Here is an 8971-nt window from a genome sequence, read left to right as displayed (position 1 = left end):
GTGTATGTATTTCACCAGCCCTAATTGAATAAGTTTATCCGGAAAAGAAATAATTACTTTTTACAACACAAAACCTAAATATTTTTTATAAATATATTATATGCATATTTAAATTCCTAAAGTTTCAATTAGGAAATGTGCAGCACCTTTCTTTGTTAAATCCCACACAAAGTTGTCTCAGCCATTTTCATAAGAGCTGAGTAAAACAAGTAACATTGAGAGGTCCTGTGGTGGGGAGGGCATGTTTGGACTTTCAGTTTTTACAGGACAGGAAAGAGAAGCATCTGACGCCAGTATCAAATAGCCTTTGCAGTCCTTGGACCAGGGTTATCTTGTAAATACCCCGCTCCAAGTCTATAAAAGCAAGTGTCTTTTATGACGGCCAAGGCCACTCTTTCCTGTTAAAATAAAAAAGCACTCAGTCCAGTCTCAGTGTCTGGCTAAAGAGGGGAGAAGTTATAAAGGATAGATGAAGGTGTTTAACTTAATGAGACAGAAGCAGAAATACATAAAGCATGTTTTGTGCAAAGTCCTTCTCGTCACAAGTTCCCCCTCTCCACGGACCACTATACTGAATGTGAACTAGCTTCTGTTGTGTGATTATTCCAACCAGTTATTGTGATATTCTGTCTGGCTTCTCAATTGATTTTATGTGTCTCTTTTTTTTCTTTCTTAGTAAATACGGAATTCCCTCATCATCCCCCTCAGGTTCCTCATCTCTGGATGTGTAATGAGTTCTGCCTTGTTTTTGTCGAACAACAACACACAATAATAAGCAAAGCAATTAAAAGCAGGATGACAGGAATGTGAGTGGAAGTGGGGATGGTGGTGGTGGGGGTGGGGGKGGGGGCAGACCCCACTTAAACAAACAAAAAAATAAATTTAACATTCAAGAGGCAGCAGTGGTGAAAATGGTTTGATCAAATAAGCTTTTTTTCCCCCTATTGGATTCATTTGTGTCCCTCCTGTTTTAGTAAAGTAGGAAACCTGTGAAGGCTTGAGTTTATTATAAAGGAGCACAGATAATTTAGCATAGTCCAAGTCTGATAGGTTTGTTTTCCTCTGGCTTTGATGGGAACATTGTCTCCCTGAGTGCAGATTGAAGATTAGTGGACGGAGTTAATTATATATATATTTTTGGACTGAGGATGACACGGTCACGTTCCGCTCTGTCGGTGTAGCTGACCACCTGTCACCTGCCTTAGCTCTCTTTGACCTTGTCTTTAGTGGCAACACATCCTGCTCGCCTCAACAGACAGCCGTGTGGGACTAAATGACATCCTTGACCTTTACGCATGTCTGCAAGCGAAGTGACAATGCACACCACTGACTGCACATGCGTGCGCATTGCTTAGGGACAACTATACGTCTGGAAGCTAAGAGCACACACAGCGCAACAGACCCCGCAACATCCCCAACACCACAGAAGATCATCTAATATCGGAGAGTGTCAGGGGCGGAAATCTGATCATCTGACAACCAGGATAGAGACAGCGATTCTCCCCCCGTCGATGCATGCAACAGATAGCTTCTACAAACAGCAGCTCATCTAAGGTTACAGCCAGCCAAGGCCTGCACCACCGTGCTCCGCCTCACATTGAGATAAAACAAAAGCTTAGGTTACATTTGATAGGAAATTGATAAAGTAATCTTTTGTTTGTATGCTTCATTTTTTAAATGAAATTTCTGAGAAAAAAAGGAAATGAGAAAATGTTGGGGGTTTTTTGTCTGCAGAAACATATTAGTATCCTGGTTGAATATTAGGCCTGTCAGGAGTTCGTTTTTTTGTAATTTCTTTCTTTTCTTATTATTATATTTTTTATTATTTTTATATTTTTTTTGCTGCTTGATTATATCAATGTTGATCTTCTTTTTTTAATTGAAGTTCTTTAAATATTTAACCCAAATGTCAGCAGTTTTTTGAAGCACTCATATTTGTTTAAAGAAATCCAGTTCACACAAAGAAAAGTATCATCAATTTACATTCCCCTTGCCTCAAAGTGCTCTTAATTTGAATATGTATTTATTATTATAACTGAAGCAAAGAGATATGCCCCCCTTCACATCAGTGTAATTATGAACAAAAAAGAATTTGATTCAAATAAAATAGGCCATTTGTACACAAGCAATTAACTGGTGCGGCTTTAAATAATGTAGCCCAGATGGAACCTAATTATAGTCGGCATGCTTTGATTTGCAGTTCCTGTCGGAGTATCACTCGGGGCGTCACTTTGGCTTTTCAGTCACCTAGCGTTTGTTTTGAAATTTGTGACAATCACAGCCGATTACCATTTGTAACAGCATGCAGCATTTGGTGCAGAGGGAAGAAAGCATGGCCCTTAGCTATGCAGGAGTTTTCTTGTTTCCAGCTCAAAACTCTGCTCCTCTGTTCCTTTTACTTCGCCGCACACAAGTGATCATACCTCAGTGTGTGCGTGTGTGTTTGGTGTGAGTGACAATGGAAATAAGAGTGTTCAGTCTGTGTGTTTGTGTATCTGTGTGATCATAATATTGTATTGCAGAGTCAGAGGAAGATCAAACAGTCAATCAATTACCCAGAGAGGGCTCCAGTGGCTGTGGCAGAGAGGAGGAGGCTAAATACCCACGATCAAATACTCCTCTCTGTCTGTCACATAATGAGGCAGACTCACTGAGCTCAGACAACAAATGGTCAAACACAGGCAGCTAGTCAGGCCCTTCTATTAAATCGGTCATGACCTCTACAGGAAGCAGATAAGGGATCCCTCCAATGAAAATATATATATTTTTTAATTTACCAGATAGTTTCTGCCTTACAGTCAAGCATGTTCATACAGCTGTGAATGTACTGCCTCACTTGTCAATTATCAAAGATTCATGTCTGTGTTTTTATTTAATTCCAATAAGTCTGTTGAAACTATCGTATACATGTTTATTATGTCATAATCAATGAAAGAAAACACATAAATGCACATGATACAAGGTTTATTGATGATTTATAGGATGAAAGCTGTAGTTAAATAATACAAAGCTTTGCTTATCAAATCATATTTTGATAAAACATTCATTAAAATGTCTATAATAGAATCGGCTTTCAGACTAAAGAAAAATCTTTCAGCGGCTAAAAAAATAGTCCTTTTGGGGCTATTCATGTTTTTTTATTCACACACAAAATACAGTTAGATAATACCTCACTGAGCCATTATTTTGATTTGTAGCATGGCTGACATCTTCGTCTCATTCTTTCTCTTTCTCTGGACATTAAATCTAAATCAGTGCCCATCTTTGGCTTTGATAACATCCATTTGCCTGAGCACACTTCATTCATTAACGTAAGAGAGGACATAAGTTGTTAAAGGCCTGTTTAAGTTTGTACAAGAGCAGCTTTACATCTGTGTGAGAGGGAGAAGACTTCGTATCAAAGCCTCCACCCTGTAGGGATAGGTGGAGCTTAACGTTGGAGTCATCAGAGGGGCAGTAGCTCGTCTGCATATTGGCGCAGAAACACCCTCGTGGTGACCCTCGAATGCGCCGGGACAGGAGAGGCTGGCGGCATGCCGGGGGAGTTCACCGCCAGTTCATGGTGAACAAGTGAGCGCTGCTGCATTGATCTGCTGGAAGAAAAAAAGAAAAGAAAGGAAAAAGTAAGAACGTTGAGGGAGATCCCAACAAGAGTGGAGAAAGAAAACAAAACGATCACATGGCCTCAAATTGGATATAAATGATAGATTGGAGGGGTGAGAAGGCTGTGTCTTTGTTTTCCAAGGTTGAGCCCTACACAGGTAGAGTCACTGAGAGAGCTGAGTTATTGACTACCATGATTGCAGGGCCAGTAAAATTGACCCTAGGCATTGACTCGCTGTGCAGTCCCTTGTCTCAGAAAGATCAAGACACCCCCCCCCCCCCCCCCCGCCCCCGTAGATGCTTGTGCACACAATTTGCACAAACACAAAACGCACCCGCAGAAACTGAACCCAAATTCACTCTCTGCCCAGAACCTTACACCTGCTCCTGGTCTTACTTACACACACACACACACACACACACACACACCATCTCCATTAATGCGTCCAAGCAGGGTTCAATCTAATAAACAGGAGGTCAGTGCAACGGTCATCTGAGGCCTGTCTATAGTGAGAGAACCTTTAAGGTGCTCTCTAATTGTATCCTTGAAGTCTTTCAGTCTAGCTTTTTATAGCAGATATAGGGTGCACAAAAAAAGCTGAAATAATGGAAGAACAACTAAATATATGTCTGTTTTCCACTGTTTTGATTCTCATTGATTGTTGACCATCTTGCTTCATTTTTTTGTTATTGTTTATATTTGTCAGGTTCTACTATTCAAACACATGTTGTAGCAAAGGAATTTTTATGACTGAAAATAATAATTCAAAAGAGAAAACAAAGTATTACAGTTTGGTAATTATCTAGCTTATTTCAGTGAAAAGATGCCTTACCCTAGTAAGGGTTGAAACTTTGAACATCTCACAGCAAACCTTATCTCACAACATAAGAACATAAGATCACCTCAGTTTGGCTTTTCAGGTCTAGTTTGTTTCTTGGTGGCTAGCCGGTTGCAGCAGAAACATGACCTTCTATTAGCACTGTATATAGGCTGAAAACTATGAACTAAAATAGCCTGCGCTCATCGCTCCAACGCAGGACCAAGTTGTTGTGAGGTAGGATGAGATGCCACTGAGTTTACCGGCTATCTAACTAAATATCTGGTCTATGATACCCTAACCCTAAGAAACCCGAGGCACATGTACCAGATTTCAAATTTCAGCGTGACCCCAACTTGGGAGCTTGCTAACCTGAAGGAGGTCAGAAGGAAACCCAGCACTGTTGCCTCCCCCTCTTCCACAACAGGCGGACCACCTGATATGTTGGCTAGTTGCGTCGCTCCCGCCTCTGTCTTGCCTTTCCTCGGTTCGTCTTTTTTGAATGAATGACTCCCGCTTCACTGGTTTCACTTAGTGAGCCCATTGTGCATATCTCTGGTTTTGTTGGAACGACCTTTTTCCATCTCCTTGAACGTGCGGTGGTGTTGATTATCGGGTATCTGCTTGGATAACATATTAAAGCCGTCCCGCTGGACTAACAGGTCAGAGGCTGCCATGGCTCTCACGAATAAGGCCTTCAGTTTGCATCGAGTAAAGCAGTTCACTGAGAGTTCTGAGCGGCCATCGTATCCAATAGCGTTTGGTTTTATTTGTTTATCCTGCTTCCAGAGTAGGTGTACACTTTCCAGCATTAGATGTCTAATTGTTAGAATATCCTGCTTGCTGTTGTTTGCCTGTAGTGTTACAGTAAGTAAATATCTACGTGTTTGTGTGTCTTCATCTGCAGGCACAGAGAGGCACGAGCTGACTTCCTGGATGAGTTTTGAATCCATCTTCAGGTTCTTCACCGAGGCCCTGAAGGCAAAAGAAGAAGAGGAGGCGGAGGAAAACGCCAAAACTGTCACCACACGCAGCAGCTCCTTCAGAAACAAACACCAAGATTTGTAGAAAACCCGTCAACCCTGACAACAAGCAAAAGATTTATTTTTTTTGAGGCGGGATTAGAAGTGGCAGTGCAGGAAGTGTCCTCTTTACTTTCTTTTTTTTCACCCCTCTTTTCCTGTAATGTCCCACCAGTTTTCCTTCCTGTCTCATTTCCTTCAGTGTCAGTTCTCCCCTCGAGCCTTCCCCGGCTCTGCACTCACACCAGCTCTGTGTTGTTAAAGACAAGAGTACAGGGTCGCCGTGTATACATCACAATACCGTTTTGCATTACTTCTAGCTGAGTGCAGCTGTCAAAGCAATATGAGCCTGAGTGTTGGCGCTTCCCGTGGGCTGTGGCCTGGCTGTAGGTACGAGGCACAGCAGCAGAGATTAAGGCTGACAGCACTGTGCACAATGCACTGTGGTGCACCTCTAATTGTCCTGACATCAGCCTGAAGTGAGCTAATGCCCCGCCTGCCCTCCAGTCTACACATTGCTCAGTCTCCCCACACTCGTTGTCCCCGTTTCTCCTGGTTCTAAAAATCACATTACTGAAATTAGCTTATCTGGTTTATGCTGCTAAAATTCAGTATCATTTCAGCCTGGCTAATAAGTATGTTATTATTTACCCCCCTCTCCACAACTAGCATATTTATTTTTTAACAAAGAAACTTATTACTACGGTTTTATAATCCACCCTGTGCACTCCATTTAGCTTTTAAACCTGATTTTTCTCAGTCAGTTCCTTAACATTTGAAAGCAGTGTATCATATCAAACCTCCGTATTTCTCACTTTTAAAACCTGACAAAGCAAGTGAGTGTTTACTTTTGACTATGGGTTTATTTTGAAAAGTTTGTAGAGTTTTTTTCTTTCTTGTGCTATCCTTAAAATTGATGTCTGTGGTTGATTGGATGTGATAAAACAAATAAAACAAACACACCTGCTCTGAATATGGAAAACTCAGGACAGCAAGAATATTTGAAAAATCATTTAAAGCATCGAAATAAGTTTGAGGGATATCTCATTTTAACAGGAGCCAAAAGTCAACCCACAACACTCATAAAACCCCAATATATCGCTTTACACATGTCAGGAAATCCAAGATTTCAATAATATTCTAAGCCAGAATTATATTTCCTTGGATGCTGAAGAATTGTAACATATCTTCTTTTATTTCTCTTTTCCCCAAAGTACTCTTTTTGTGTACTTGAAAGTGTCACAGTCAGCTTCCTGCTCAGCTCACATAATCTGACTGACACAAACATAATGATTTTTTTTTCCATAAATCCAGTCGTTTTTATAAACCGCTCAAGGCTTAACGGAATACATTTCTAATGTGTCGTGACATTAGTAAAAAAAAAAAAGAAAAACTTAAACTGGTTACTGAATCTTATGATACCTTAGACACATTCTGAAATACTTAACTGTTTTTTCTTTTCTTTTTTTTCCCCAGCATTGTAAAACTTGCTCACCGTGAAAGCCTGCTTCTTCTTCCAGTCTCTGTATCTGTGGTTTAAGGCATTTGTGGATTATCTTTCTGCTGTAATGAGACAAGTGTGGCTGATGATCACGGGCCTAATTTGCTTTTAATTTGATTTTGATCTCTCCAGGTTTCAGCAAAGAAGTTGGCTTATTATTTGAAATTTGATGAGTTTCGTTTCAAGATATGGCTTCTCCTATCATGTCCTTTTCCAGCTGCGATCGTTTTTTGTTTTTTGTTGTTTTTTTGTCCCCCATTTTGGATATTGTTGCCTTAGGAATAAACAAAACTCTCCTCACTGTTTATTTTTTAATATCCAGGAAGCCATATGTAAACAGAACTCCAGATCCAAAGCACAGTCTGCACATTTTTTTTATTGCTCTTGAAGAGTTTATTTTTGCAGCAATGTTTAAAAAACCAGTTCAACAAACTGTCGTATTGATTGTTTGCAATGTTTTATTGAAGTATAAGCTTTTGTGTTTTCCGAAAAAAAAAAAAGAAAAACTAAAAGCATTGGGTCTTGTCACTTATTTTTCAATGAGTTTCTCTCTCTTATTTTAATTTAAAACCACTGTCAAAAAAATGTTTCGACACCTGTGCAGCAAATTACTTTTCTTTTACCTGACTTTTTTTTGTTATTAACCCATTAAAGCAAAAGGTAATAAAAGGAACTCTGCATCTTTATTATCAAACTTGATTGATGTCTTTCTTATTTTGCTGACTTTTTTTTTTACACGGTTGTCTGCACAGGCTTTTAGAGATGAATAAGAGACAGGTGTAACAGTGAAGTGGAGAAGAAATGACCGGAAAGTGTGAAGTGAGCTGGGATAGATGAGACAGTGGAGCAGCCTGTGTAAAATGAGCTGGATCATTGTCTCTCTGCAGCTTCGACAACTATTTACCCACCTTTTCTCAGGTTTTGTAGTAAACCTTCTTTGTTTAACGTTTATTTCAGTGTTGCAAATTTAAGTTAAGAAATAGGTAAAAGTCTGGAACACTGTCAAAAGTTGAGTATGTTGCAAAAAGGCGTATCAAAAGTTAGAACAAATACTCTTCTTTCTTTTTTCCCCTCCTCTCGTTTAGTCAAACTGAGCTCCTTTTAAGTCAACCTTAAGGTTTTACAGCATCATTTGTTTTCACACGATGAAACCGATCAGGTCATTAAACGCCCCCCTCAATAAATCTTTAGAAATCTGTTCCATTAACTCCCCCGAACAGCACTGGAACCAGAGGAGTTGGTGGGGGTTGCACCGTGTTAGGCCGCAGACTAAAGAGAATCATTCAGGCGAGACCCCGCTTAAAATGTTCTCAAAACTTCTGTCGGATGTAGGAGCAGATAGTGTGAAGGGGAGAAATATACTCAACTGAGGGGTCTTCTATTTTTTTATAATCGTCCCCATTCCATGTTTAATTAAACAATCTGCCTTCTGTGCAGCAATGATATAGTGGCATCATAAATTCTGACCTGCAGTCAGCTCTCATCAAAGGCAGTTGATGAATAAGGGAGACAGCGGGGGAATGTTGCATTTTCAAGCATGGATCAATTCGCAGAGTGTCAGGTGTGGCTATTTTACACATTTCATGGTTATATAGGAGGTTGTGAAAAACAAGTGTAAAGTACCACCCACCCCCCTTGCAGTTCAAAGAGAAAAAAACTGGCACATGAGTTTTTTTTTTATTTTTATTTTGTACAGAGTTTGGTTCATCTGATCAGAAGTGATGATCTGATAGCTTTCGATAACTCCAAACCCATAACTCAACATAACAGATGTGTTGCTGTCAGATGTCAGATTTGGGGAGGGGTTATAGGGTGGAGACCATGACATTCTCAAAAAGAAGAAGAAAGTTGAGTGTGTGTGTGTGTGTGTGGGGGGGGGGGGGTGACCCTCCTGCTGCCACAAGCTGATATTTCAATTTTTCCTCCAACAGAGTTGTTGTCACGCTCGCCTGCTCCTGTATGCCCACTCACATGTGCACACACACACACACACACACACACACACACACACACACACACACACACAC

At 40.3% G+C, this 8971-nt stretch overlaps 1 protein-coding gene and 1 long non-coding RNA gene across 3 annotated transcripts in view; one reads left to right on the top strand and one right to left on the bottom strand.

The window, feature by feature from the left end:
* The window catches only part of arb2a (ARB2 cotranscriptional regulator A), a 143932-nt gene extending 136294 nt beyond the window's left edge, over positions 1–7638 (top strand). The window contains exon 11 of one of the 2 annotated variants that reach the window (XM_014012515.1): positions 5329–7638. In XM_014012515.1, coding sequence (XP_013867969.1) covers positions 5329–5489 — 161 coding nt within the window. In that variant the 3' untranslated portion in view covers positions 5490–7638. The remainder of the gene's footprint in view (positions 1–5328) is intronic. The other variant, XM_014012517.1, reaches the window with a different exon arrangement.
* Positions 2948–8971, bottom strand: part of LOC106520425 (uncharacterized) — a 25296-nt gene continuing 19272 nt past the window's right edge. The window contains exon 2 of the long non-coding RNA XR_001310552.1: positions 2948–3593. This is a non-coding gene — a long non-coding RNA (uncharacterized LOC106520425). The remainder of the gene's footprint in view (positions 3594–8971) is intronic.

This window comes from Austrofundulus limnaeus, unplaced genomic scaffold (genome assembly GCF_001266775.1).
Source record: "Austrofundulus limnaeus strain Quisiro unplaced genomic scaffold, Austrofundulus_limnaeus-1.0 Scaffold92, whole genome shotgun sequence".
NCBI lineage: Eukaryota > Metazoa > Chordata > Actinopteri > Cyprinodontiformes > Rivulidae > Austrofundulus > Austrofundulus limnaeus.
Note: the sequence above shows the minus strand (reverse complement) of the source record. Positions and strands in the feature narration are given on the sequence as shown.